The sequence below is a fragment of the Acomys russatus genome, chromosome 3 (genome assembly GCF_903995435.1).
Source record: "Acomys russatus chromosome 3, mAcoRus1.1, whole genome shotgun sequence".
Lineage (NCBI taxonomy): Eukaryota > Metazoa > Chordata > Mammalia > Rodentia > Muridae > Acomys > Acomys russatus.
The window spans coordinates 17619505-17645227 of record NC_067139.1 but is presented as its reverse complement, the minus strand read 5'-3'; the positions used below and the strand labels follow the sequence as shown (position 1 = coordinate 17645227).

The following is a 25723-nucleotide window of genomic DNA, read 5'->3' as shown; positions in this document are numbered from 1 at the left end:
CTACTAACCCATACTTTGCTAAAAAGAACATAATGCTACCTAATGGGTTGTATGCACTATGATACTATCAAATACATTGTATGCTAATTTAAAAATAAAATGGTTTGAGGAGTAGGGGAAGACAAATAATAATATGTGTTAGGATGTCACTGTGAGATTGTGAAATGGTACACTGTCCTTAGAAACAGATCTAAGAGGTCCCAAATAAGTTAAATATGGAGTTGCCTTAGTTCTCAGTGGTGCTGGCTAGTTTTATTTTAATTTGACACAAGCTAGAGTTATCTGAAAGGAGAGAACCTAAAATACCTCCATAAGATCTAGCTATAAGATATTTTCTAAATTAGTGAACAATGAGGTGGGGCCCAGCCCATTATGCGAAGTGCTATCTCTGATCTGGTGGTCAGGAAAAGAAAGCAGGCTGAGCAAGCCTTGGAGAGCAAGCCATTAAGCACTATCCCTCCATGGCCTCTGCATCAGCTCCTGCCTTCAGGTTCCTGCCCTGTTTGAGTTCCTTCCTATTCTGACTTCAGGTGATGATGTGGAAGCATAAGCTGAATAAACCCTTTCTTTTCCAAGTTGCTTTGGTGGTGTTTCCTCACAGCTATAGTAACTCTAACTAAGACACCAGGAGTTCCATTTTAGGTAAACATCCTTCATTAATAACCAAAACATAAAAACACTGTAAATACTTGCAACCTAATGAAGGAATTAAACACACAGACACATACAAACACACCTTCTCAGTTTGTCGAGACGGTGTGCCTCTGTGTAACAGCCTCTCCTGTACTCACTTTGTAGACCAGGCTGGCCTCAGACTCACGGAGATCTGCCTGCCTTTACCACCAGAATGCTGGGATTAAAGACATGCACCACCATGCCTGGCTTAAAACCCTAGCTCTTGGGAAACAAACAAACAAACAAAAAAGATCAGAAAGGGAAAAGGGCAAGTGAAGAAAGGAGAGGAACAATTGTGCTTTTTCTGGGAATAGGAGAGGCCTTTCCAGAACCCTCTCACGGTCCACTCATGGTCTGTCATTTCCTGTCAGACAAACAATTGTTATCATTAGCCTTGAAGCATGAGAGATGAGGCAAATCTAGGTCTTTAACCTTGTTTCACAATTTCAGGGAAAAAACATTCCTAGGATGTTTAACACTTCTATGTGCAGAGCCATGCAGAAGTCTCTAACTCAAAGGTTAAGGCAGCAAAGGTTTCAGACGCAATGTGAAGACCAAGTCTTTGAATCCCATTCCAGTCACCCATTAGGTGTCTGAATGGGCAAGGAAGAGGCAGTGTCTTCAACAAAACAGAAGACCATGTCTCTGAAACTCACATGGCTGACGTGATCTCTACAGAAGAGCTATTGAGAGAGTACCAAAGTTTCATTTAACTATGTGACCTCAAAAATGAGTGAGTTTTAAGTCAGTTAGAATGTGTGAAGATACAGGTTTTATTTAGTTTTATCCCCTTAATAAACATACTAGCTACACCAGGGAGAAAGAACTAGAAAGCAGTAGGTATTCTGAGTCATGTTTGTGAATGTAGACTCTGAACCAAACAATGTGCCCTATTCATGATTTTATGAAAAAGTTGCTACTGTAGGATCTGAGGCAGGCTTAGCCTCTTCACAGTGTGAGTCAGCTCTGCATTCCTGCAGCAAAACCCTCTACCAGTTACTTATAAAGTGGTCCTGCTTACCTGGCCTGATGTTGGAAGTTTTACTGTAAGCTTCACTGAGCCTCTGACAGCAAGACATATCATGGCAGGGAAGGTGGCATGCAGGAAAATGCTTAGTTCCTGGAAGCCAGAAGAGGACCAAGAGGAAGACCAAGTAGCTGTAGGAAGTACTGTGTACTAAGCCTTTAACAGGGGGAACTTGGTTCATATAAGTACTGTTATTTATTGTTAAAGGGGAAAAGGAGATTGCAGAAGAGTGTGACATGAGGTATCACTATTCTGCCTTAAATAATACCTTGTTATACATCTGTATTATAGTTTTGAGTTTATTTTAGCTTCCTCCCCCTCTGTCTCTCCATCTCCTTCTCCCAGTATCAGTTGCAGTATGTCCATCATCTGTACCCAAACCTGCTCTTCCCTTTGACTCACTGTCTCACCTAGCAGAACCTCAGTGACTGTCTCTCTGGACCAGTTCTGGTGGGTGGGTCGGTTGCAGCCCCTTGTATTCAGTCATTATCTGAATCATCGATGCTGTTGACTGCTTTATTCATCATTTTCTTCTACATTGCTGTTGTTTTGTTTGTTTGTTTTTTCTTTTTCTTAGCCCTTCTTATTGGTTCTAGCATATTCCTTTGCTCTGACTATGAACCCATACTTTGGACAGACCAGTTTTTACAAATAAAATTCTGTTTGGGCAACTGAAGCTTTAATTTTGAATATCTAGTCACCTTGATATATAAATATAAAATTCCTTAGTATGGAAAAGCCCTTTCAGGATTTGATATTCAAGGCTGAAATAAATCTTGCCAAACAATACACACACGTGTTTGTAAGATTCATGAGCTCATTAGCAGACCCTGGCCTTCTGAGTCCCTAGTCTCTTAGAGTTATTCCAGGAGACTTAGACACATCCTTGTCATCAGTGCTGCTGCATTTAAGCCTATGCCTAAAATCCTACTGGAGATGATTGTGGTTGTCAGGCTGTCTGCCCTGCTTCAGTTTTTGGCTTCTGTTGTTGTTGTTTCAATTTGACACAAGCTAGAATAACCCAGAAACAGGAACCTCAACTGCAAAAAAAATCCCCTCTATCAGATTGCCAGTAGGAAAGTCCACAGTACTTTGTTGTTGCTGCTTGTTTGTTTGATTGTTTGTAATGATTGATATAGAGGTCACAGCCCAGTGTGAGTGGTACCACATCTTATACAGGGACTTCAATGGTAGAAAAAACCAGGCTGAGCAAGCGTTTGGGGAGCAACCAGAAAGCAGCACACCTTCATGGCTTCTGCCTCAGCTCCTGCTTCTAGGTTCCTGCCTTGAGTTCTTGCCCTGACTGCTCTCCCTGATGGAGTGTGACCTGGGAGTCATAAGCTGAGGTAAACCACTCTCCCTCACACAGATGCTTTTAGTCATGATGTTTGATCTGAGCCTTAAAAGCTCTTACAACGGCACTGCCCTTTAACGAAGATACAGAGGAATCCAGAAACATAATGACAAGGTCACAGAGAAGATTGCTGCTCAGAAGCGGTGGTTTTAGTGAATTTGAAGGTTCATAGGAAGTGTGGCTGGGTGAGGCCTGAGCTGTGCTATTATTGTGACTGTGGTATGTGCCTGACCCTGAGGCTAACAGCACAGTTCCATTGTTCTGATCCTAAAGTTATGATTGTTGGAAAGAGATACTTTACGATACCATCATGAGTCCAGAGTCCTGATCCTCTGGACAATAGTGGGAAATCTCAGAAAAACATTTTCTCTTTGAGCTCAGTTTGTGCACCATATGGAAAGATCCTTGAAAATCAGCCAGAGAGGGAAATATTTCCATAGATGCTATAACATCCTAAGAATAACACAGTGGAAGAAGACTTAGAATGGACTGATAAATAATCTAATCCATATTCTTTTAATTATTACTTCATTTTTGAATGGGGTTTGTGTCTCTCATGTATTATTTTTGTGGAGGTGTAGGAGACAAGAGAAGCTGTTATTCTCATATTAATAATTTATTTTGTTAACCTTTGGCCAGATCCAGCTTCTATCATTAGTCATAATATTTGGAATGAAAAGAATTTCCAGTAAACTGTGGAAGACATCCCACATATTTATGTTATTGTCTTTTCCTATTTTAGGGATGGTTTTGGCCTCCTGGGCACCAGTGATCCTCCTCCCTCAGAGCTCCCAATAGCTAGAACTAAGGGTGACATTGCCACAACTGGCTTTACATCATACTGTATTAATTAGCATTTTCTAAGACCCTTCTTCCAGTGTCAGCAACATTAGCTGTTTGCTGCTTTAGAATCATTATTATAAATTCTGCCCACAAAAATGCAGTGCTGGTTATTAAAGCAAACTCTAAGGATTTCTCTGTACACCCTTGGAATGTAAGAATAACAAAAGTCATGGTGTAGAGTGGTTTGCCATCAGTTTATTAAGAGCACATAGCTCAGATATGTTAAAATGCCACATAAGTTGCTTGTGGTGGTGCACAGCCATGGCACCAGTGATTTGAGTGCCTTGTGTTTTAGCCTCTTTGTGTTCCTTGGGTGCCTGAATTTTGAACTCCTCACTTGAGGGATGTTCTTACTGAATCACTGGGGCCACAGACACCTGCTGGTGCTCCCACATGAGGTGGAGGATCCCTTAAGGCATACAGCCTCCTGAAGGAAGTTAGGCCACTCTGTCTAAGGACAAAAAAATAGTAAAAAGTCTTAGGTAGACTGTTCAGTAGGTAAGAGCTTTTATTAAGTTGAACCAACAAACTTCCACATAAAAAGCCAGAGTCTGACCACACGCATACCCATAAACCCTGTAGTGTCTGAGAGTGGAGACAGGAGAATCATTGGGGCTTGCTGGTTGCCAGCCTAGCCCCAGGTTCAGTGAGATAACCTGCCTGAAGAAAATGGAAGATCATTAGATTGAAGAATAAAATATATTTGGTGCAAGTTGTTAAAGACTGCCTTACTCTGTACACAACTATGAATCCATACAAATAATGACATAACTAGATGAATTGCAAGGAAAATGTACAGCTCCTTGGGCCAATGGTATCTTTTCTAATTGCAGCATTCTGAATTCTGAATGGAGCGGCAAGCTGGAGTCCCCATAATTATGAGACATTAGCATGTATTTGAATCACCATGAGCTCAGTTGTGCCCCTCCATATTCATATTTTGAAGTCCAAATTCTTGGTACCTCAAAAAGAGGTTGCATTTGGAGATGTCTTTGTGGAAATGATTAAATTAAAAAAAAATAGACAAAAGGCAAAATAGTGGGGTCTCATCCAGCACACATAGTGACTTTATAAGATCCCTGACCCCTATGTCAACTGTGGTTCCTTGTAGGACCTGCCTCCAGCACAGCACAGCACAGAACATAGGTTCTCTGCTTTCTTCTGGACGTTCAGAGGTCTTGGTGTAAAAGCCAAGTTATGAAATCGGCCTTTGCTACTGAAAAGAATTAAGAGAGGCCAGTAGAGCTGATGTGCAGGAGGTTGTGTGCTGGTGAGACAGAAATCAGGCAGACGATCACAACAGGCAGCTAAACGGCACAAAAAGATGGCACTGGCTGAGATGCTGCCTCAGGGACCAAACCTGAAATCTATGCTTTGTTCCAAACTTCTCCATTCCATGTAGGATAGGTATTACACACTCTGGTTTATAAGTGGCAGGCCAAACTATTTTATACATGGTAGGCTGGCTAGATTTGTGTAAACCTGAAACAATGTTCCCACTAGATATATCTGTGTGCAAGCTTGTGGGACATTTTCTAAGCTAGTGATTGATGTGGGAGCACCCAGGCCATTTGACGGAAGGAAAACTTGCTCCTGTTTGTTCATGTGCTTCCTTCCTCATGGTCATGAGACAGAATTTCAGGGAAAATGGTGCTCTGTAATGCCGGTGCTAATATACGGTCCCAAGCTAGAGAGGAAAATGAGGCAAGTGAAAGCTGCTTCCTTACAGCTAAGTAGAGGGAGTGATGGGTCTGAGGACTGGAGCTAACTCTGGGCAGGCAGGCAGCACGGTTCAGGAGGATAGGCAGTGATCATATAGGCCGACCTTGTTCTGAATCCCTCAACTGTGACCTTCCCTCCCTGGATGATCAAAGCATTCCTCATGGTTTTATTCCACTTGTATCAAGACTAATTCTGAGCCATGACCTTTCTCTTTCATTCTCACAGTTTCCCTGACTTATAGTGACATGCAGTACACAAATATAAATTTGACCACTTTGTCATACAGAAATTTAAAAGCCTTTGATCCTAGTTACTCAGGGAGCAGAAGAAGACATATCTCTGTGAGCTCAAGGCCAGTCTGGTCTACAAAGTAAATTCTGAGTTTTAACAGGAGCTACATAGTGAAACATTATTTCAATACAGAGAAATACAAATACACACTCTACACACACACACACACACACACACATAAATGTAGTGTGTGTTTGTTTGTGTATATATGTGTGTGTTTGTATTATATATGTACATATATATTTATGTAGTGTGTGTTTGTGTATATATGTATTTGGGAATTTGTTATATATATTTGTACATACTTGTAGGTAGTATGTTTGTGCAGATGTGTATATGGGTTTGTTTGTAATATATATACATATATATGTATATATGTATGTAATATGTGTTTGTGTATCTCCTGAGAAGTAGAGTGTAATTCTGATAGGTTTGCCATTAAATGTTAATTGGCCCTTTTCCCTTGTCGCTTTTAATAATTTTTGTTTATGCTGTATGTTTTGTGTTTTGATTATTATATGGTGGGAGGATTTTCTTCTCTGGACAATTCGATTTGTTGTTCTACAAGCCTCTTGTACGTTTATCTGCACCTCCTTCCTTAAATTGGGGAAGTTTTCTTCTATGATTTTGTTGAAGATATTTTCTTGTCCTTGGAGCCACGTGTCTTCTCTTTCCTCAATTTCTATTATCCTCAGATTTTGTCTTTTCGTGGTGTCCTTTATTTCTTAGATGTTTTGTGTCAGGAAATTTTCAGATTTAGCATTTTCCTTAATGGGTGTTTCAAGTGCCACCATAGTATCTTCTACTGCCGAGATTCGTTCCTCAATCTCTTGAATTCTGTTAGAGAAGCTTAGGTCTGTATAACTTGCATGCTTCTCTAAGTTCTCTTGTTCCTGTCTTTCTTTTTACCATTTCCATTTTCAGCTTCAGATCTTGAACTGTTTTATCCATTTCCTTCATCTGGTTGTTTGTATTTTCTTGAGTTTCTTCCAGTGACTTTCTATGGGCCTTCAGATTTTAGACTGTTTTATTGATTTCCTTCATCTGGTTGTTTGTCTTTTCCTGGATTTTTTCCAGTGCCTCTTTATAGACCTCTTTAATGTCTTCAATCTGTTTGGCTGCATCATCCTGCGTTTGTTTTCAGATATTAATTGTTTCCTCCATTATCATCTTCATTACTGTGGATTGGAGGTCATTTTCTTGTGTTTAAATTGTATTTGAGTTCTCAGGGTTGATTTCATTGAGATAGCTGGAATCTGGAGATGATATATATATATATATATATATATATATATATATATATATATATATATATGTTTTGGTTTTTGTTGTTTGTGGTTTTGTGCTGATCTTTAGTCATCTTGCTGTCTCTAATGTTGGGACCCTAATACACACTCTCCATTCCACCTGTGCCGACAGGCCTACAGAGCAGGCAGAGAGGGAGACAGAGGGTGAGGAGGTATAGTATGCACACAGGCATGCACACTAGGTGGTGGGAAGCTTTAAAGCTGTGGATGGAGGTTTGTATGCAGCTGCCTGGGTCCTTGTGTGGGCCGTGGGTCTTTCTGAGGACTGGCAGGCCTGATGTATGCTCTTCATGCCCCCTGGGCTGGCAGGCCCGCATGTGGTCAGAGAGGAAGACAGGGGGCACAGTTGATGCAAACTCCCTTGGCTCTGGGTTTTGGTTGTGCTCACACTCCCATGGTCTTCAGCCCCTGAGGCTTTCTCAGAACTTGCCGGTCATTCCGAGATCACAACCACCCATTTTCCTGGGCTAGCAGCTCCAGCCTGGAGTTACACTGCCCACAGTTCAGTCTCAGGTACCAAGCTCCCGGTTATCACTGGTGGGAACCTGTCCAGCTGTTGGAAAGTGTACGCCCTTCTTCTACATTCTTAAATTAGACCACCTGGGTGTGCCACTTTATCACTGTGTCTGGGGTGTGTGTCCACAGCTGTCTGGTCCACTGTGAGGGCCCTGAGTTTCTCTGTGGACTGGTAGGCCCAGATCCAGGCTCTCTATTCCCCCTGGGCCAATGGGACCACAAGTGGTCTGAGAGGAAGACAGGGGCACAGGTGAGGCCAACACCCTCAGCTCTGGGTTTTGGTTTTGCACTCATGCTCATCTGGACACCAGCCTCTGGAGCTTTCTCAGGACTAGCGGGTTGGTCTGGGGTAAGAGCCACCCGTTATCCTGTGTTTTTCCTGGGGCAGTAGCTCCAGCCTGGAGATACACTACCCACAGTTCAGTCTCAGATACAAAGCTCCAGGTTAACAATGGCGGGCACCTGTCCCACTGCTGGAAAGTGTGCACCCTTCCTTTAAATTTGTAGAACAGAACAGACAAGCTGAGAGCACAGCTTTAGCGCTGCAGCTGGAGGGAGTATCCACAACTGCCTGGTCCCCTGTGTGGGCTCTGGGGCTCTTTGTGGACTGGTGGACCCAGAAACAGGCTCTCTATTCCCCTGGACCTAGTATTGTCCAGATCTTCCGGACACCGCTGCAATCACTTCTGCAGGCTAGACCTTGCCTATGTTCCCAGCTACCTTCTTGAGTGGCTGTTGCTGTGGTGTCTGCTCTCCAGGGAGTTCATGCTCTCTGTGAGGGCTCTGGGTCTCTCTGTGGACGAGTGGGCCCAGAAACAAGTTCTCTGTTTCCACTAGACCTAGTATTGTCCAGATCTTCTGGACATCATGTCAATCACTGCTACAGGCGGGACCCTCCTTCCATTCCCAGCTACCTGCTTAAGCGGCTGCTGTCCCAGTGGTTGCTCTCCAGGGGTTCCATACTCTCCGCAAGTGCAGGGATGCTCAGGTTTTCTGTAGTTTATTTCTGTCGAATAGTCAAGTTCTCCTGCTATGGTGGAGCAGGAAGCTTTGTGTTCCTGGCTGAGAAAATAGTCCAAATCCCTGGCTCAATTACTCTGGATTCTAAGCAAAGTCCACCCCACTCACTGCCATCTTGAATTCCCACTGGATACGTTCTTATCTTTGTCCCCACTTGTATTCTTTTTTATGACATTTGTTTCAGACAGACACCTGTGGCATCCTAAGGTTGGGGTTTAGAACTAAATGGAGAACTGTAACTGGCCTGTCTGACAAAGGAGGATATTCTAAAGAGACATTTGTTCTTCATTTTGTATAGCAACTATTTAAACATTGTTCCCCAATGAATTTTCATTTCCCCAGAAACACCACATTGGTGGAAGCAAGGATTCCAGAGAAAAACTGACTCCAAGAAAGAGATTCCCAACTTGTGTGACCAGCGTGTAGGACAGAGTAGAGTCAGACAATATTGGGACAATGATAGGCAGGGTCAACCCTAGATTGCTTACCTCTTTCTCACTCAGGACATCTGCTTATCTTAATCTCATGTCAGTAATCACATGGAATCAAATCAAGTCTCTGATGATTAATTTTGATTAAAGAAACTTATGTGGGAACTATGAAGACCCAAAAGGAAGTGTTCTTAATAGAAGCCACACAGGTTCTAGGGAGAGATAGGCCAAGACGTGACTATGACTAGTAAAATTTTTCCATTAGTCATGTCACACAGAGACAACAGAGTCACCTGACATGTGCATAGGTTGTAAGGGTCTTCATTCTTGGGAAGATTTAGAATTTACCATAGATATGAAGTTAACTGGAACAGAGAGTTAAAACTCTGGTGTCATGCAATTCAATGGCAATATGATGATGGTGATGATGATAATAACCCCCCCAAATCAAAGTAGAAACAGACTTTCAGTAGGCCAGTAGGCATTCTTGTAGAGAAGAAGTTTACAACTGATATCATTACTAATCAGGGGGAAAACCCAACACCATAATAAGTAACCGCATCACACCCATTGGTTAATATGAGAAAAGACAAACCACACACAAGGAAAAACTGAAATGCATAACTTGCTGGCGGGGGAATATTCAAACTCATTAGGTAGTTCTTCAAAAATGTCAAATGTAGAGTTGTCATATGACCCAGAAATTCCTCAGGCCACCCCCAAAGTACATTCCAAGAGTACAAATGTCTGTACATAAATGTATACATAAATGTTCATAGTAAAATTAACAGTAGATAAAAATACAGGAACAAGCTAATGCTGACCAACTGAAAAAAATGTATTCTAGATGATAATAGTATTCTTATACCTTTAGTCAGGCAAAAAGGCAGAAGTCTGACAAATACTGTCTTGAGGTAGCAAAGAAAGACCAAATATGTTAAGGAGACTCCAGAAAGGTAAGAAGGAAGCCCTGCACCCCTGAGTCTGATGAAAGCTCCTGCCATCCCAGTTCACCCTGTCTGTGAAGGTTGGTGATGTGCACACAATACCAACCTATGCAATACAGTTTCAAAGAAGAATGGGAAATCAACAATCTTATGGACAGCCTAAGCATGCATGGTCCTTCTCCTTTCCCAGATGTAGACCACAGCTTTATAGGACTCTCAAAGGAAATCCTATTAACAGCAGAAGGGATGTCTACAAGTCTTGTAACCCGTGCTTTTATCTTACAAGAGTATAATACCTATGCAAGGCACCAATAAAACCACATTTCTTCATGAAAAGCAAAAATGAGAGCTTGGGCATGAGGGGCAGCTGCTGTAATCCTGAGGGTTTCAAGGCCCAAGCAGCAAAAATAGTGTAAATTTTGATTCCACAAAATTCTCCATGTAGGAGAGGGATGAGGAAAAGGTGCCATCAAGCAGGAAGTACAATGAAGATGATGACAGTAACTTTCTTAAGGATGATAAAGTCTATAGAGAAGAGTATTGCTATGGAAACTGTGCTCTAAGGTTGGGTACTATCCTAAAAAGCAAATATTGTCCATATTCAAATGCACTACAGATAGAAAACTGACTGGGGCTATTGGGGTTGGGGGCAGACAAGGCCAGAACATTTCAACCAAGAAAAGAAAATCACATGGCCTTTTGTAAGACGAGGAAAATAGGGAAGAGGTTGAGGTGAGCAGGGTGAGGAAGAAGGAAAAGCAGAGCAGAAAGGAGACTCTGTGTCAGAGGACACAAGAACAGAGAGGAAGAAAATGGTGGGCTAGCTGTTTCAGTAATGTGAGACCAAAGTGAAAAGTGGTCCAAAGAATAAATGTTAAGACAGGAGATGGTCAGACTGGTTGTTGGTCAGAGCAGAGGAAATAGAGAAACCTAAAGGGACAGGAGGTTGACGTCCCCTTCTGCTGGTGGAGAGCAGACAGTGACTGGGGAAGCAGATGCTGCACATAAGCAAACCAAACCTTTCCTCAAGCAAGATGAGAAAGAAAGACACAACCTGAACAATATTTCTGCATCTGCTGTGACTTCCTGCTAGGTCAGGGGTTAGAAGACATTGGTGTGAACATCCTTTTATGGAAACATCAGAGCCAAGAGGAACAAGGTGAGCACCCTGGAGAAGACAAAGTACACCACAGCAAAGCTCCATGCAGGAAGAGGTTGGTGAAAAGAGGCCATCCATTAGTCACAGTGGAGAGCAAGTAAAATGAAAACCACACACAGTTTGACATTGAGTGAGCTCTCAGGAACAGCAAAATCAAACCTTGACATTCTCCAGGAGAACTGAGCAAGTAGTCCTGTAAACTGTGTGAGGATTTCCCCCTCACTCCCCACCCCCTCAGAGCGCCTAGAAAAGCTCCTATTAGTTTCACTTTCTGTTAAGTTTTCCCCCAACCTCCACCCAGTTTCTTCCTGCAGAGGCCAGAGCCTGCAGCAGCTATCTCCCCGCCCCTAACCAGGGGCCTTAAACAAGAAGTCCTGCCCTGTAGTGAACGGATAAAGGAGCAGAGAAGTCTCCTCAGCAGCACCACTGAGCTTCTGGAGGCATCCAGTCTGCAAATGCTGCATGGAGAAGCATTGAATTTAGAAGGTAAGTGTTCCTATCTCAGGCTGGGGCTTGGAGACACGCAGAGGTCAGGTTTACTACTCACAGACTGAGTCAAGGAGGAAGGTGCAGGACTGAAATTACGAAAAGAGAAAGGTGGAAGGTGGTGTCTGATGGCTATTTAAAAGGAGACCGCTCTAGACACCCCAGCTGGCCATAGCAACCTGGTTGGTCTTAGGGCTGGTGCCTAGAGCTGTATTGGCTCCTCCTCAGGGAGGCTTAGGTGCTGCAGGGTGGAAGGGGGCTTTTTCCACTGGCATCTTTTATATATTGCCATCTTTCCTCTCAGGCACCACCACCTAGGGGATTTGACTGCCATCTGCCCTCTCCTCTCAGATCTTGCAAAAATAATAAATATCTCTCATACTTCTGGGCCCCTTAAAAATCTGCAGTGTCTAGGCCAAAATTGGCCATTGCCCATTCCCACTTACAAAATAACTCACTCCATGATGACAGAAAGCCCTCTTTACTTCAGCATGCTCCCAGGTGCTTAGAATTAGACTGTCAGGCATCTCCCTTGCCTTCACAGAGCTCCAGAGCAGGAAGAATGGGGAGACAAGTGTTAAGAGAAAGAATGACACTTAGGAGTGGAGAGCAGACCTGGGTGGGGCAGCTGCACTAGGGGAGGACAGCAGAGGCCCTGAGGCTCTCCTGTCCCAGTGCAGGTGTGAAGGCTAAGGAACTGGAAATCAGAGACACATTGGAGTAGATGTCATTTGGGACAGGAGCAGTTACTTAACATAGGAGGTGAGGCATACTCAAGGGAAAAGAAACCTGGGTGCCTTTGGATGATACAAGGCCCCTGAGATGCCACTGCAGGGGAATGCTGCCTGCTGCACAGTACAGTGGATAACACCAGCCCGTGTCTGGGTCTCATCCAGCATCTCAGAGTCTTAGTAGCTGGCAAAGGCAGAGGACACTGTCTAATGCCTCATGGATCGCACAGGAGCATTCTTCCCAGGCAGAGTCAGGAATGCAGAGTTGATGCAGCCAGCCCACAGGACCTAGAGACTATGGCTGTTTGCTCCCTTGACTCCTCTTCCCCACATCCTTCTCTTTATCGATCAGTCAACCATCGTCAGAAGAGAGGAGCTGCTGTGTATGGAAGGAGACTAGAGCATGCCTCTCAGCTGTGTCCTGTGTATGGGATCCCAATGATCTTTCCTTCTACCTGTGCAGATGAGACAGAAGCTAGTATGGCCTGCTGCCAGGACCACACTTAGCTGATAGCCTTAAAAGTGGAAGGACTGGGACCTGGAATGAATTTTTGAAATCTAATTAAAAATATTTATAAGCTTTGAAATGAGAACCAGAACTAGAGTCCCAGATTTCCCTTTGTCAGATCAGTAAACCATCAGCTCTGTGTTGAGTACCATTTCTCCTTTGCCTCCAGAGTCTGCATCATGAGCACTGTGTGTGAAGCCAATGGCACCTTTGCCATCCAACTGTTGAAGTTGCTCTGTCAAAAAGACCCTTCTGAAAATGTATGTTTTTCTCCTGTGAGCATCGCCTCTGCTCTAGCTATGGTCCTCTTGGGGGCCAAGGGAGACACTGCAGCCCAGATATCTCAGGTAAGTTGTTTGTCATCCCTACACCTCTTTTGCCAGATTAAGAGCTTCTGAGAAGGCACAGTAGGAATATGCACACACTGGTTCATGGAGCAGGAAATAAAGAGGAAGGAAGACAGAGTCTCCTCCACTAACACTTGTTTCCTGACAGTGAGGTTTCCTGAGTCATAACTTGGGTAGTACTCTCAAAACAATGTCCAGATTTCATGTCACAATGGGGCATAGTAATCTCATGCTAGCCCTGCTGGAACAGGCCTTTAATTGCAGCTGCTAAGGAGACTGAGACAGGAGCATCCCAAGCCCATGATTAACCTGGGAAAATTATTTTCAATTATAAAATATTTTTAAAAGATAGAGGGAGTGTGTTAGGGTTATAACTTAGGTTCAGTTCCAGGTACAGCAATGTAAAAGCAAAGAATATGGTGCAATTATTTAAAACACAGGTTGATGAGCTCTATCTTATTTTTAGAGCAACAGACTTTGTTATTATTCGTGGGCAAGGAAGGATAATTCCTGCTCTGAATTTTGTCCAACCTTCTTTGCATCAGCTAAGGTGTTGATGGGGCTACAATGTATGTAGCTAGTTCAAATCCTGAGTGGGCATTAGGTGGGTTACTTTTAACAAGCATCCTGAGAACTTTCCAGGGGATTAGGAATGGGTCTCTAACGTCTGGCAGGGAGTGGGAGTCGGGGTTCCAGGATAAAAAGGAGGAATTTGCCTGAGAAAACAAACCCTCAGCATACTGTTCCATGTTGCTAAGATGTCACTGTTGCTCTGTGGATTGCCAGAATTTTTTTCTCATGAAGATCCTCTCAGGCATACCTGCTTATCTTAATCATTTCCAAATGCAGACCATGAGAGCAAGAAGACAAATTCTTAGAAGAGGCTTCTTCATAATTAGTCTTTATGGTCTAACCTACATTAATTGTATGTGTATGTGTCCACCTGCATTCCTGCATGTGTGTGTGCCTGCATGTTCGCACACACTCTTGTGTGCCTTTTTATGAGGAAGGCAGGAGTCAATGTTGGGTGTTTTCCTCTTGTCAGTCCATTCAAAAATCAGGTTACAGGCACACAGAGGGTCCGTCTTTTTATGAGCTTAGTTGGAATCCAACTCAGATCCTCAGGGTCTTTAATGTCTTTACCTATAAATTTCCTTTTGCAACAAAAAGATTCTTCGCTGAGCTGATAATGTCTCATTGTTTTTCTTCATAGGCACTTGGTTTAAGCCCAGAGAAAGACGTTCACCAGGGCTTCCAGTTGCTTCTCAGTCACCTGAACAAGCCAGGCAGAAAGTATGCGCTTAGAATGGCCAACAGGCTCTTTGCAGAGAGTACTTTTGAATTGCTCCCAGTAAGTACGTTGTACCAGTAGAGTGGAACAGTTGTATTCAAATACTTGTTGCTGTAGATTCCAGGAGAAGGACGCTAGAGAACTTGAGAAGAGTAAGGATTAAGTTTCGGCCAGTATGAGGGTGTACGTCTATAACACATGCATTGAGAAGACTGAGACGGGAGGGTCATGAGTTCTAAGCCAGCCTTGGCTACACAACGAGACTTACCTGTATAACATCCCCAAAGATCATAATTCTATGATGATACCTGGAAATGTTTCAACATTGATTACTTGTAATTTTTATTTATTCATGTTGGCTTATTCCCACTGGCAAAGGCGGAGTTCTCGAAGCTGCTTGTTGCTTAAAATGTCATGTACACTCATTTTGTTTTATTTTTTTAATGCTATAATATTCAGAGTGTTGCAAAGATTGCTGAAATTTTATTTTGCAACTTACATTCCTGAACATTTTTCTCTCCAAAGGCCTTTAAGGAGTCCTGTCTTCAGTTCTACCACTCAGAGATGGAGCAGCTCTCCTTTGTCACAGCTGCAGAGGAGTCCCGGAAACACATAAACACGTGGGTCTCCAAACAGACTGACGGTCAGAATCTCAAATTACTCACACCCCACAGTCTGGTCCTTGCCATCCCTGTCCCTCTCCTTCCTCCCCTCCTCATTCCATTAATGTTTACTTCTTCACACCACAGACTAATCTCACTGTGATTTCACAGAGTCCAAGTGATGCAGACTAACTAGTCCACCTGGTAGCATTTAGAGCTCAGTGAATTCATATAGGTTCTACCCAAACACTGAGATTTTAATGACAGAGATGTTGGTACATTTCTGTAGGACAAAGGGTCAGGTGAAAATGTCCTGAGAACTCATGGGCCTGATTCAAATCAGTTTCCTTACAGGACACAGGTGTCCTGCAGTCACAGACCATGTGACTCTGCCATCTCTGAGATGGAGACCCCTGGGTAGACCTCCCATGCTACCTGCCTGTATCTGCTTCTTCCTCCATCCTGTATTGCTTCAGTCCCACCACCCTTAGCTCTGAAGAGGACTTCTGTCTCTACCTCCACACACCTTGCTTCAGGTCTGTTACTTCTGTTTCATGAACCTAGACTTGATTTCCAAGGAAGACCCTCTGTCAGGGCTGTCAGTTACACCGACCTACAGAGCCTCCCATTTGGAGTTGAACCTTACTTGTTTTTATGTCAGAGATGACATCTTGCTGCCTTGGACTTTGAGATCACTGAGCTCATTGCCTGATATTTAAGCCATTCAGATGCCTTCGTGTCGCTAGGTACATTCCTATTTCTGCTGAAAGTCAGTACTGAGAGAAAATTTTTCTTTCATTCATCAATTATTTTTCCAATTCCTTTTGAAGTCTTACCTCTTGGGTACACTTGATATTGTGAGTTAGCAAGGTCTGTCCTAATCAGGGAAAGGATACCCTTTAATAGGGAAGATGGGAACCTGTCCTCTTACCTGCATCTTATCTTCCAGGGATGGACAGCACTCCAGAGTGAGGACTAGGAAGACCTCCTCCATGAACTGCTTTCTGCCTTTGAGTCTCTGACATGTTGTTGGAGATCAAGTTCTTCAGAGGAACAGAATGAATATATATTATAGATGAGTTTTAATACATGGACACAGTATAAGCTGAGCACTCAGCTGTTGACCATACTCATGTTGAGGGGCTTAGAATCTGGGAGCTGCTCAGATGATGTAGTGGACACCTCAGCAGTCTTAGTCTGGCATGCAAGGCCTACAGAATTCTGCAGAGCCACTAGTCTTCATCTTCATGAGGGACAGATAAATTGTCAGGTAAAATTGGCAGGTGCAGTGCTTGTACAGTGCACTCAGCAACAACGTCTGAGGCAGGCAGACAAAAGCACTGTTGCTTCTCTCTCTTACCTTTGGATCAATCAGCACAAGGTGTTGCCCACTCTGAGGCGATTCCACTCCATTACTTACTTCTTCTGAGAAAAGACCTCACAGACTGGCCAGACATGTCTCTTAGCTCATTCCACAACCATCCAGATGAGAACCAGTAGCAGCAACTCCAGGGGGTAACCCTCCTCACCTCTCACCTCTTCCACATTTCCTGCTTGTTTTCTTCTCCACCCAGGCATTGGTTTTTTTTTTCTGCTTTTCCCAAACCTGCTTTCTTGAGGGACTTACAAGTCTCTCACCTTGGGTTCATGACCTCAGGTCAAACATGGACATTGGAGTTTTGTTTTGATTTACTTTATAAAGTGTTTGCCCACATTCAGCAAATTTCATAACATCATGTTTGGATCTGCCCAGATGTCCTATCAGTTTATGTCTCACATGTGTATTAAGGAACCTGAATGAAGTCTCTTCTTTCTTAAAAGGAAAAATTCCAGAACTGTTGTCAGGTGACTCAGTTGATCCAGAGACCAGGCTGATTCTTGTCAATGCCTTATATTTCAAAGGAAAGTGGCATCAAGCATTTGAGAGAGGAAACACCAGGGAAATGCTATTTAAAATAAACGAGGTAAGGACCAGTATCCAAAAGTCCATGCAGTGAAGAAACTGCCTACAGAGTGATAATAGTGACTATGCAGCTCATGGATCAGTGGTAGAGACTGTATATCCTGTGTGGTTGCTGGGAGTCATCAGAGTCCAGGAAGAAGAAAATCAAGAAAGCACAGAAAACCTTTTGAGACATATTTCTGAATGAAGGGTTAAATTTCATGATGTCAATATAGAAATAAATAGTATTTACTGCCTGTATGAATTTGTATTCTTTGATGACTCTTAGCACTTCTGAAAATTTATCATGAAACCTTTGTTTCTGCCTCATAGTAGAAAATAATGTTACTTTAAGTTCAAGAAAACGTGAAAACTGAGCTGCTAAAGTATTATAATCCATTCATGGAACATGACACAGAGTAGAAAGAATATACAAACATATACATCCTTCATATTTTTTTAAATTTAAAATAAGAACCATTTAAATTATTGTTCAATTTATCATTTATAATAGTATTCAGAGTTTTCTAATGATGACAAGGAGTGAATAAGGTCTCAGTCTTATTCAGAGTATAATTTGAATTAAAATAGATATTAGAATAGTTTGTCCAATCTCTATAAAATATAATTTAATGAAATTTTCAATTTATGAATGTTAAACTTTGCATTCACTTTTTTATTAGCAATACTCTGAAAACGTTTGGTAAAATATCTTTTTTATTGGGAAATTTAATCCTTATTTTGGATGACCTATAAGAAAATTTTGCATTTTTCTTCAACCACTGTAATTAAAATCTTCCCAAATATACCACTTCTATATTTAGATGATTCTGGTGGATTATTAGAACTGTACCAATTGCAATGAATGACAAACATGGTTCTATGTAGAAGGCCCCCAACTTGTAATGGGTTGAAAAGCATTTTCTACTTGTGATGGGTTTTCACACTGTTAGTGCATCACAACCATATGTCGAGATCTGCCCATATGGTCCCCATCATGTAGTAATTAAATTTGGGATTTTCCTTCCCTCTAATGGGCTTTGAGGCTGTATAGCTCCACCCCAATTCTGTGTCTGTATGTGCTCTTGAGCTTTCTGCCCTGTGGTGGGTTAGAAAGTTGTGACCCATCATGAATCTTTGAGCATGTGTGCTTCTCTGGCCATGCTGTTATCTGAGAAGAAGTATCTGCCTGTGGTCCTATTCATGAAAATATTTCAGTCTGCTTTATGAAATTGTTTTCTGTTATTTAAAATTGATTGTGCTGTTTCTTTAGATAAAATTGTTGACCATATTAAATGATAAAATTCTAGTTGTAATGTATTAGTCTTCTTTCCATTAGAGTAACAAACTATCTGAGATAGTCAACTTAAAGCAGGAAGTGGTTATCTAGGCTGTTGGACCTGAAGTTTCCTTCTAGGTCAGTTGGTCCAATCCAGGTTGTGGTGGTGCAGTACAGCATGGCAGAAATGCATGGTGGAGGCTTGCCCTCCTCACAGCGGTCAGGAAGCAAAAGAGAGAAACAGGAAGGGCTGCAGTCAATATGTCCTTCAGGGGAACATCCTTTCCAATATGTAACTTCCCTCCCATTAGTCTCCACCTCCTGAAGGTTTGGTTCTCTCTCAGTAGTCACTATCTGGGGACAAAGGCTTTGGAGCAAGAGCCTTTGTGGATCCTTTAAACCCAAACCTAGGACTCTTAAATATTAACAGTTGAATGTTCTACTTCCTTTTCTGGATAATGCATCATCTTTCTGTAGTTAGCTCCTGTCCTGATAATTTTTGGGTTTTATTTTTTGTTTTTGCTCTTGCGTGGTATGTGTCTGTCTGGCTACCCTCTGTCTGTCAGTGAGTGTCTGTGTGTGGATCTGTGTGTCAATCTGCAACAAGTTAAAATAATAAGGACTCTAAGTTGAGAAATTGCCTCCTTAAAATTGTTCTAGATGCAGATCTTTTGGGCATTTTCTTGGTTGATGTTTGCTTGAGTAGGGCACAGCACACTATGGATGATGCCCCACATTGGGTATATGGTCCTGATTTATGTAAGAAATCAAGCTGGGAATGCCATGGGGGACATGTCAACAACTAGTCTTTTCCATGGCTTCAGCCTGAGTTCCTGCTTACTGGCCCGAGTGTCAGATTGTGACCTGAGAGTTAGAATAATAAATAAACCCTTTACACTGAAAGATGTTTTTTGACATGATGTTTCATCACACAGGATAAACCATAACAGAAATAGTCTCATACTTGCTTACACTCATATTTAATGAAACCAGGAAGAAGCTATCAGACATTTTCTAAGTGCACATCTGAACAGGAATATTGTTTATATTGCAGTAACTCCTGAAATTAATTGCAGATCATTTGGAAACCTGGAACTCTCTCAATAATATGGTTTATGTCATATATTTGTCCATATAGAAGGAAAAGAGGCCAGTGCAGATGATGTATCAGGAAAAAACATTTAACCTCGCCTATGTGGAGGAAGTACAGGCAGAAATACTGGAGATTCCCTATGAGAGCATGGAGCTGAGCATGTTCATCCTGCTCCCAGATGAAGGTGTGGACCTCAGCAAGGTGAGTAATAAAAGTCTGTATCATTGACCCTCTAAACGTCTTTGAGAAAATCTAGTGTACCTGGGGCCACTTATCATTAGAACAGAACGTAATGTTGTCACCTTGGCAATGGCTATTAGAGAAGGTAGCACTCACAGACCCAAACTTGAATTATGTGTGGGCTCTGGGCTTTGCGCTCAAACTGTGTCCAGGGCTCCCTTTGTGGGTTCTCTGCACCTGGCAAATGACGTAACTTCAGAGATGCTTATCACAGAGGATGAAATGAAGAGAACTCAAGTAGTTCACAGCATAGTGCTTGGAAAATACTCACTCTCTGTAATGTAATCTGTGTCATGACGTTTGTCATTACTTTATATAATATCTGAGAACATAAAATAGACAGAAAGTTATTGCACTTGTCTAACAAAGAGGAAGAGGAGGGTGTAGCTGGGAGGGCAGAGTCAGGAAGGTCATTATGTCACACTTCAGACTTCCTTGTAGCAGGATTTCCCACAGTGGGGGAGCCGTCCTCTCCATGGTGGGCAGTGGAGTATGAAGGACCTCAGGGGTCTTTGTAAGCAGAACAGCTCCCCTGCTCTCTGCTTCCAGCTCCCTAACTGTGGCATTGCTTCTCTAGAGTGTTAGCTAGTGTTTCAACCCTGACAAAAGACCTGACTTGATTAACCTACAGAAGGAAAGATTTATCTCAGCCAACAATTTCAGAGAGTTTATTTCAAGTTACCTGACACCTGGCATGGTGCAAGTGGCAAGGAATATGGTCTTCTTAGTTTACAGGAAGTGGATAAAGGACAAAAGACAAATGATTGATGATGAACACACAAAGTACACCTCCAGCAACTAATTCCTCCATTTAGCTAGACCCACCTCACTCTTTCGATTTTAGGTGTCTCCCTAAACTTTGCTACAAGCTTCAGAACAAGGGTTCATCATGAGCCTTTGAGTATATTTCTACAGTCAACCCATGACAGTGCCCAAAGCAATATAATTCCTCACTGGGTTGACCTCCCTTCCAGTTTGCCTCACAGCAAGAGTCCTTTCTATTTTAGTGTTTAGTTTTTATTTCATCACAAATGATTTATTGCCTTTGAACTATATCTAATTCAAGAAAATGAAATAACACAGTCACCTGGACACGCAAACCGGTCACAATCAAAGATTTTTCAGAAGTGGTTTAGGGGAGGACAGCCAGGTCTACCTATCCTTAGCTGCTTTGTGCCCATGTCCCTGTGGGAAGTGACATACATCTAAGAGGACAGTGGGACCCTCACACTGGATATGAGATACTACACACTGTAATATAATGGAGGGTCTATGAGCAGGAAGTGCCTATGTGGCTCGCCATAAGACCTCAATTGTGAGTCTGAACTTCTCTAATTCTGCTTTGTCAGGTGGAAAATAATCTCACCTTTGAGAAGTTAACAGCCTGGACCAAACCTGGTTCTATGAAGAGCACTGAGATTGAGGTGTACCTCCCAAAATTCATACTGCAACAGGATTATGACATGAGATCCATCTTTCAACAGTTGGGAATGGTGGATGTCTTCCAAGAAGGCAGAGCTGACTTATCAGCAATGTCTCCAGAGAGGGGTCTAAGTGTGTCCAAGTGTCTTCACAAGAGTGTGGTGGAGGTCAACGAGGAAGGCACAGAGGCTGCAGCAGGGTCAGCCACAGATTGTATCCTCCTTTGTGCTGGCCCAGTGTTCTATGCTGACCACCCCTTCCTTTTCTTCATCAGGCACAACAAAACCAACAGCATCCTGTTCTGTGGCAGGTTCTCATCTCCATAAAGGCACATTTACAATGTAGGGCGCAGTTCTTTCTTCAGCATCTCTTCAACACTCTGCGAGGGTGTGCAAATAAGGGGAAGCCATGTTCCAAGCTGAGGGAACCTCCCCCTGGCAGCCTGATCTTATCATGCCTGCATTTGGCTCTTTATATCACAACAATCATTGTGCCCTTTGCCAGGTTAAAAGTAATGATGCCCTGTAGCCTGTACTATGCCTCTGGTAGGGGCAACTTATAACCAATAACTAATAGTCAACTAGAAGTGATCTCACTGTGTAAGAGAATCATAATGGAGCTTGAGGGAAGGCTCAATAGTCAGGAGAGCTCCCAGCTCTAACACAGGGCCCAGGCACATTTCCCACCACCACATGACTGCTCCAAACTTCTTAAACTCCATTTTCATGGTCTTGATGTCATTTCTGGATTCTAATGGGTCCCACATGCGCTTGGTGTGCTTATACTCACACACATGGAAAGAAATTAAAAACAACATGTGTAATTAATTGAATAGTATCTGCTATTGTGGCTTTTCTGGATATGTTGCAATTATTCTTATAACAATATCAGCAATTTATGGGTAAGAGTCAGTGACATGCCTGTGTCATGTCTTCATCCCCTTTCAAAGATTTTGTGTATTCATCAGGACACGTATCTCCCTCTTCTTTCCTCTATCTGCCATCAATCTCCCCTTTGTCTCTCCACCCTTCCATTTGTGAACATTTTGATTTGTTTGTCTCTTTGCTCTCCTGACCATGTGCTTTGATGCACAGATATTTCTTTTTTCACTGAAGTTCCCTTGATTAATTCTGCTCTCATCATGTGGAATGCAGGCCACAGCTAAGAATTCCACTGTCAACCCCTACAACACAGTAAATTGCTCTTATGTTTTCGTCCAACACTTTAATGGCTTGTGGCTTTCATATTTAGGTCACTGATCCCATATGTTTTTTATTTTATATGTGATGTGATGAAGAATCCCAATGTGATTTTTATAAATATGATCATCCGGTTTTCCCTGGACTTGTAAATGTTTTCGACCAATGAGAAGGAAAAGCAATGCTTCAACTTGTGGGTAAGATAGGAGTTACTCAATTACATATATTGAACAAAACCATAAGGCTGAAAGAAAAAATACCATGAATAAACAGGGAGTGAAGAAGGACAGATGGCAAGCTCTGTAATCAGGGCCCTCAGAGATGACTCTGTGGGTAAAGGTCTTGCTGCCATGCCTGACAACTTGAGTTCTTCCTGGAACTCACGTGGTGGAGGAGAGAACCGACTCCAGCAAGCTGTCTTCTGCCTGAACCATGAGCACCCTGGTAGGCACAAGTACCAATAACTGAATGAAGAATTCCTGTAACTCAGATAAAATGATTCAGTAAGTTATAATCAGAATAAATGCACATAAAACACCACTAATTTCTTACCAGGAGGTTAGTCTAACTGGGGAAAGACAGCAAGTAGAGTTATAGGGTGCCATGAGATTATGAACATGATAAAACTAAGCCAGGTTGTACTGATAGACATCAGCATAGGACTGACCTGTGTTCCAGAAGGTTCAATTCCAGGACATATGCCAATGATAGCATCACACAAGTCTGCAAAAGGACAGCAACTTTGCATTACTGTGCTGTATCTGGCGCAGTTTGAACAACCTGAAGACAGGTCCACTGAGGAGACATCTTCCAGAGCCATTTTCCCTGTCATACAACCTTAATGCAGGGACTCTGGAACCTTGGAACTTTCCTATGAGTTCCTTTACCCTTTTTCTGCTATCCAGAGCTGTCCACACACATCTCCAATAAGAACTATTTCAAACTGGAGGAAATAGCCACTCAAAGAAAAGAAGTGGCTTAGCTCTCTGAGCATCTCACAAGTAACAGATAATATAGAAACCTTTGGAGAGCATGGATGAAAAGCAGCTTTCCTAAGCACTGTTGTCATACTGCAACCCACTGGCTCTGCTCTCTTTCCACCATGTAAGGGGAAGAGAGATAGGATGGTTTCCCCACACATTACATGAGGTCCTACTTATCTCAACCTTAGCAAAAAAAAAAAATCCTCATAGTACACCATGAATATGCCTTAGGATGTCAGTGCTGAATGAGATGGGTTTGACAGGGGCTTCATAAAGTCCATCTCCAGGAGAGATGGATCATGACATCAGTTACTCTTTTCCATCTTGGCCTGATTGAACATAGAGCTGCACTTGTATAGGTATGTGGAAATTGTGCAGTGGGCAGCCATGCTGTGGGAGTGTCTTTGTAAAGACAGAGCCTGCATCAGGAAAGGTCTGGACTGCTGAGTCAGGCCAGGGCAAAGGGGCCTAGGGCTAAACACAGCAGTGATTTAGAGCCCAACAATGTCTTCCTGTCTCCTGGACATCCTTTCTTTGTTTGTGATACAGTCTCATTTTGTAGTCCAGGCAGTCTGGATCTTGCTATATACACCAGGCTGGTTTTGAACTCACAGAGATATAGTTCCTCATGTCTCTTGATCCTGGCATTACTAGTATGTACCACCACAACCACTTTAAATGATTTATTTGTTCACCATAATGAAAGTGTCTGATAATGGCTCCTATTTGTGATTCATACATTGTAGCCTATTAAACCAGGTCCTAACAGTTTAACCCTCACTTAAAATTTATTAAAATCTCCTGTATTATTTCTGATGTAACATTTATTTAAGGCAACTTCTTTCCAGCTGCTGGAGTTGTTGTACTTTGTAGCCTGTGAGCAGCTTCCTAGTCAGCTTCCTTCCAATGTGAGTTCCACAACCTAATTCTAGGATATGAGAAGGGTCAGGGGTGGCTGGGAGGTTGAAACATTGCAAGGAGACACAAATCAGACTTATTTATTCACTGTAGGTGAAGGCCCCAAAGCAGGCAGCCTGCAGAAAGCATGCAATATCAAGATGGCAGAAACGTTCTGACGCAGGGAAGCAAAGGTCCGCAAAGTCACTACACAGACCATGAAGGTAGGGTCAGAGACCCACAGACTATCTTGGTAAGGCACTGAGTCCAGGTATACTCAGTATCTCACTTTAAAAAGGATAAAGAATACTACATTAGGGCAAGCCACACTTTAAACAGGATTTTAAAAAATTCATCTTCAAAGTTATGGCGCACCTTCAAATTTGGACTCAGCCATCCTTGTGAAAGAGATCTCAGGGAACCAGTCAAGTCTCCAATGATGAAGGCTGAATGAAGAAATTTAAATGGGAGCCATTAAGGCATGAAAGGGGGTTTCCTTAACAGAGCCACACAGATTCTAGGGAGAGGCAGGCCAAGACTGTGACTAGGACTAGGAGGGTCTTAACAGTAGTCATGTCCCAAAGAGAATCCAGAGTCACCTAACATGTTCTTAGGGAGTAAGGGTCTTCAGTCTTAGGAGCAATTAAAATTTACCATAGATATGAAGAAGCTAACTGGGAATAACAAAGAGCCTGTCATGCAATTCAATGCCAGGATTATGAGGAGGAGGAGGAGGATAGTGGTGGTGCTGGTGGTGATAGTGATGATGGTGGTAATGACAATTAGGCACCCCCAAATGAAAGTATAAAGGACTTTCAGTAGGCATTCTTTGGGAAGGTCTATAAATGATCTGTGAGTATGTATGCTAATGACTGTCATTATCATTAATCAGGGAAATAAAACTCAAAACCATTATTAGTGGTCATATGACACTCATAGGTTTAAATCAATAGGGACAAGCAAGTACAGGGAAAAACTGAAAGGCATAACTGGCTGGTGGGGAAATATAATCACATAGAGGCCTTTAAACTCATTTGTTAATTCTGCAAAAATATTAAATGAAGAGTTTTCTTACGGCACAGAAAGTCCTCAGTATTGTACAAACGTCTGTACATACTTTTATACATACATGTCCATAGCAAAATTAACAATAGATAAAACCAAGAAAAATCTATTGCTGACAAAGAGAAAAAAAAGTTATAGATAACATTATTCATATAACTGTAGTCAGGTAAAGAAGCAAAAGTCTGACAAATACTGTCTAGAGAAAGCAACGAAAGACCAATAAAGTTAAGGAGATTGCAGAAAAGAAGGAAGGAAGCCCTGCACCCCTGAGTCTGATGAAGGCCCCTGCCGTCCCAGTTCATCCTGTCTGTGAAGGTTGGTGATGTGCACACAATACCAATCTATG

At 42.4% G+C, this 25723-nt stretch overlaps 1 protein-coding gene across 2 annotated transcripts in view; it reads left to right on the top strand.

The window, feature by feature from the left end:
• LOC127210024 (serpin B6) overlaps nucleotides 1–21583 on the top strand; it is a 125080-nt gene extending 103497 nt beyond the window's left edge. The window contains exons 1-6 of one of the 2 annotated variants that reach the window (XM_051169757.1): nucleotides 13197–13364; nucleotides 14578–14715; nucleotides 15181–15298; nucleotides 17079–17221; nucleotides 19617–19772; nucleotides 21161–21583. In XM_051169757.1, the coding sequence (XP_051025714.1) occupies nucleotides 13197–13364; nucleotides 14578–14715; nucleotides 15181–15298; nucleotides 17079–17221; nucleotides 19617–19772; nucleotides 21161–21559 (1122 nt within the window). In that variant the 3' untranslated portion in view covers nucleotides 21560–21583. Of the gene's footprint in view, nucleotides 1–13196; nucleotides 13365–14577; nucleotides 14716–15180; nucleotides 15299–17078; nucleotides 17222–19616; nucleotides 19773–21160 lie in introns of those variants that run through there. The other variant, XM_051169781.1, reaches the window with a different exon arrangement.
• Nucleotides 21584–25723: the final 4140 nt, after the last annotated feature.